The following is a 4,854-nucleotide window of genomic DNA, read 5'->3' on the forward strand; positions in this document are numbered from 1 at the left end:
CAACCCAATAGCATGACACGTACATGATATCACTTCCACGTATTTAGTTTCACAAGTCGAGGGAGTAACAATCGATTATTTCTTTGAACTCTAAGAAATAAATTGTTGGGAAGTAGGAGAACAAATAAAGTAGTTTTGATGATTGATAAAGTGAAGGCATGGTGTCGTATGTATACAATTATGAGAGTTGCGACAAAGAAGAAAAAGTATTGAAGAAAAGAAGAAAAAGTGCAGAATTGTAAAGAAGGAAAAGAAGGAAACAAATATGGAAATAAATAAAGAAGGAAAGAAATAAAAAAAAAGTAGCAATTCAAGTCAAAGAAGGAAAGAAATAAAAAAGTAGCAATTCAAGTCAAAGAAGGAAAGAAATAAAGAAATTACAATTCAAGTCAAATAAGGAAAGACGTAAATATAGACAAGTTCAAGAAGGAAAAGGATTTGTAATTCCTTTCCTTGTAGAAGTTGAAGGCAAATCAAATCTATAAAAGGATCAAGAAGTTGAAAGAAAAAAATGTCTTTGCAATCACAAAAATCGAGAGAATTTTTCCAGCAAAGCCAGAACGATAGATATTGCATATTCACGAAATATATCATCTTGAGAGCAGTATTTTCTGGAGAAAAAACGCAGGCCTTCGTCACAGAAACGCAAGGACCAGGTTCACCTTCATCACAGCAACATAAGCACCAGGTTCACGAAACCTGTTCTACTCAGAACTATTGGATATTGAAGTTTGATCAATTAAAGTCTAAGGTTATTAGTCTTTGTTGATTTGTTCTAGGTTTATTATTGAGTTGTAATAATTCCTAGATTTGTAACAAGAAGTGGGTTTGACTTCTTGGGAGTTGAGTCTTGAGAGATTTGTACAAAGGGTGGGTTTGGCTCTTTGTAGGGTTGAGTTTCAGTGAGGGTTGTAACAAAAGGTGGGTTTGGCCTTTTGGAGAGATCGATTGGAGTCAATCGAGGGAGTAGTAGAGATAAGACTTTTTGATTATTGAGTTGTAATCACAAAATCTTATAGTTGAATTAATAAAACGAGGTTTTTCCTTCCTTGAGTGAGGAAGGTTTTTAATTCAGTAAGTGTTTGTGTCTTTACTCTGTCTTTACTTAAAAGCAACTTACACGAACCTGGTTCGTGTTCTGGGGTAAGGTTTCTTCAATTGGTATCAGAGCAGGTCTTTTCGTTAAAAGATTCACACCTTGAAAAGACTCAATGGCAGCACCACCTACCCCACAAGAGGGAGCTTCACAAACACGACCACCACTGTTCAATGGCAAATATTATGGATGGTGGAAAAATCGTATGATGGACCATCTTATTGGCGAAAACCCTGATCTATGGGGAGTAATTCTAGATGGCCCAACCATACCTATGAAAACCGCAACTGATGGAATCACCAAAATCCCAAAGGAAAGAAAAGAATGGAATGTTGAAGACAAGCTTGCAATCCAAAACAATGCCAAAGCCAAGAAAATTTTGATCTGTGGCATAGGACCAGACGAATACAATCGAATCTCGTCCTGTCAAGATGCCAAAGCCATATGGGAAACACTACAAACAGCTCATGAAGGAACAACGCAAGTCAAGAAGTCCAAAATTGATAACTTGAACAGGCAATATGAGCTGTTCAGGATGGCAGAAGGGGAGACTATTCAAGATATGCACACCAGGTTCACCTCCATCATTAATGAGATGTACTCCTTGGGAGAGATAGTTCCTAATGGAAAGGCAGTAAGGAAACTCTTGAGTGTCCTTCCTGAAACTTGGGAAAGTAAAGTCGAGGCTATCACTGAAGCCCGCGACCTAGACTCACTGGCCATGGATGAGTTGATTGGTAATCTCATCACATACGAACTCAAGAAAAACCAAGAAAAGGAAATTGGAGGAAAAAGGAAGGAAAGGAACCTGGTTCTAAATAAAAATGCATCAGATGATTTTGAAGATGAAAATATTGCCCTCATAACCAAAAGGTTCACCAGAATGCTAAAGAGAGGGCAGACCTTTCAAAAGAAAACTTCTCAAAAACCATCTGAAAACACTAAAGACCAGGTTTGTCATAAATGTGGGAGCCCAGATCACTTCATCAAATTCTGTCCACTTTGGGCTTTAGAGCAGAAAAAGGCAAACTTTGAGAAGGTCAAAGACATCAAGAATGATAAGTACATTCCCACAAACAGAAGAATGACCAATCAAGAAGCGGATCTTTCAACGAGAAGAGCCTTTGCCGCTATGGGGGACTTATCTGAAGAAGAATTTGAGGATGGAGGGTTCGAAAATCAGTCACTACTTGCAATAGAACAATCAAATAAATATGATTTTCTTGCACTCATTGCTGAAACAGATTCTGAAGATGATGAAGAAGATGACAAACAAAGCAAGGTAAGTTTTCATCACATCAAAGTAAATATTGAATCATATTCTAAAAAGGAACTAGAGTCTTTATTGAGTACTCTTATAGATGCATATCAGTCTGTCAATTCTGAAAGAGAACAAGTGATGGAAAACTATGCATCTTTAAGAGAAGTCAATGACAATCTTGAGAAACACAATCACTTTCTTCAAAATAAATTAAAAGAACAGATTAAAATCTCAGAGTTAAGTCACAAGGGCAAAAACTCTGCTAGTGAACTTCAATTAGCTCTAGAAGAAAAAATAAAATTGTTAACCATAAAATATCAAGCTTTAACAGAAAGGAATAGGTTGTTACAAGAAAATCTTGATCATACCAAACTGGATCTGGAAAGAAATCTTAGATGGACCAGGTCCTCTGAAATTTTAACTCAGATTCAAGAAAAGCAAACCACTAGTCGAAGTGGGATAGGTTTTAAAAAACAGAATAATCTTGTGTCACACACTATTCACATGTCTAAAAGTTTATGCACTCATTGTGGAAACTCAGGTCATTTAAAGAATCAATGTAAAGCTTTATTTGAGGCTTTTCAGAAAAATGTTAAGTTCACCAAAAAGGAAAAGACTGATACGGCTAAGAACCTGGTTCGAAATAAAAATGCTCCAAATAAAAGGTTTTCTTATTTGCCTTTATGGGCTAGAAGAAATCTTATTCATCCTTTTACTCACATAAAGGGGCCCAAGCTAATCTGGGTTCCCAAGACTAATCTTTGACTAGTGTTTCAGGTGAAGGTGAGAGGGAAAAGGCCAACTTGGTACATGAATAGTGCATGCTCCAAACATGTGCTAAAAATGGTAGAAAATTTCCTCTCGCTCTTTGATTTTCAAGGAGACAGTTTATTCCTTGAAAAGGATGAAAAAAAAAAAGTTGAAGAAAGTGACATGATATCAAACATCTTTGATGATGCAAATTTAGGGAACACTGCATATGAACCTGGTTCACAGCTAACAATCATTGATGCACCTGCAACATGAATTACTACTAATCTATGGTTCTGGAGATTGGGGGAATATTAGAGCAATCGGGACAGTAAGAGTATGGCACACCTTTAGGGGGAACTTCGTTGTGTGAACATGGTCCTTGTTATTCATTGGAAGGTATTGAAAATTGACAAGGGTTGGTTCTCTGTGAATCAGCTTGAGATTCATTTGATCTGGGAGAATATGATGATGCGACATTCTCATGAAGGCCTTGAATATGAAGAACTTGAGAAAAATCAGTCAAAGCATGGTGTTATCGAAACAAGTTGATGCATTATCATGATTTCCTTTAATAATTGGCTAGTAAAAGAATAATCTTACGCTTGAGTAATTATACAATGAATATCTGCTAACTCAACCTCGTACTGTAACAGGTACACACTCAAGTCACATCTCAAACAATGCTTAGAAAGTTTGCGGATGTTATCTCTTCTTTTTGCTAACACCATTAAGTAAGTCATGAAGAAACACAAAAAAGGGGAACCTGGTTTCTCTGTAATACTCAGGTATGTACCATCCTTTTTCAATGCATTAATTTCCTGAGTGTGGGTCAAACATAAGCACTAATGAACCTGGTCGATCATCAAAAATTCAACTTTCTTAAAGATCACCAAGAACCCTCTTTGACAATAAGCATCGTTCAATCTCAAACTGCTCTAATGATGAAAATCTCAGTATTGAAGTCACTCATGCTTTAATTTAGGGGGAACCCTGCTTTATCACCCACATCTGAACCAGGTTCACAAACTCCAAATTGATATTTCATCCATTCCAAGTGTATAACTTGTCTATCTCTCAGGGGGAACAATTCTCACAGAAATAAATTGTTGCTTGCTTTCATTATTGATAAACACATCTCTTTGTGCACCAAAATGTGATGAATCTCTTACTAGTAGTTGGTACTCCTTCAAAGTTGTCATCAAGAAAAAGGCTATCAAAAAAAAAAAAAGAGAAGAAAATCATGGAGAATGAAAATGTTACGGAGTAGAGTTAAAAAAAAAAAAAAGGTGATGATGTATCTCATGTTTCTCGTGATGAAATTTCACATTCTAAGAAAACTGATCAGAATAAAGAAGCTGGTGCACAATGGGCATACTGAAAAAATTATCAATGGCAGTAAACATCCCTTTCTTCCTTACTTTAGTAATCTTTGTCCCAATCCTTATCCTCAAATTTTATACTCTTTTGACTCTTTGATGTGCTTATGTCTGTCTCATACTCATGATATTATATGTTTTTGATTAAGGGCATAAACTGGTACATATTTGTTTATTTCGTTTCTCATTGAAGATCTTAATTGTGTATGAGTTTAAGATGACTAATATCCTCAGATTAACTAACCATTTTGTTAGCAGAAGTGTACTTGAAAGTGTTGCCCAAGTGGCTATGAGTTAAAAATGATATTGCACTCATTGAATGTTATTCGAGTTCTTTGGTTATTGGTTTTCAATGATGCCAAAAGGGG

At 36.1% G+C, this 4,854-nt stretch overlaps 1 protein-coding gene across 1 annotated transcript; it reads left to right on the forward strand.

Moving 5' to 3' along the window:
• The first annotated feature begins 1,936 nt into the window (after window positions 1-1,936).
• Window positions 1,937-4,338, forward strand: LOC107005759. Its single transcript, XM_015204418.2, has one exon. It carries the CDS (start codon window positions 1,980-1,982, stop codon window positions 3,120-3,122), a length of 1,143 nt encoding a protein of 380 aa, XP_015059904.2. The 5' UTR covers window positions 1,937-1,979; the 3' UTR covers window positions 3,123-4,338.
• The last annotated feature ends 516 nt before the right edge of the window (window positions 4,339-4,854 follow it).

This window comes from Solanum pennellii, chromosome 12 (assembly GCF_001406875.1).
Source record: "Solanum pennellii chromosome 12, SPENNV200".
Taxonomy (NCBI): domain Eukaryota; kingdom Viridiplantae; phylum Streptophyta; class Magnoliopsida; order Solanales; family Solanaceae; genus Solanum; species Solanum pennellii.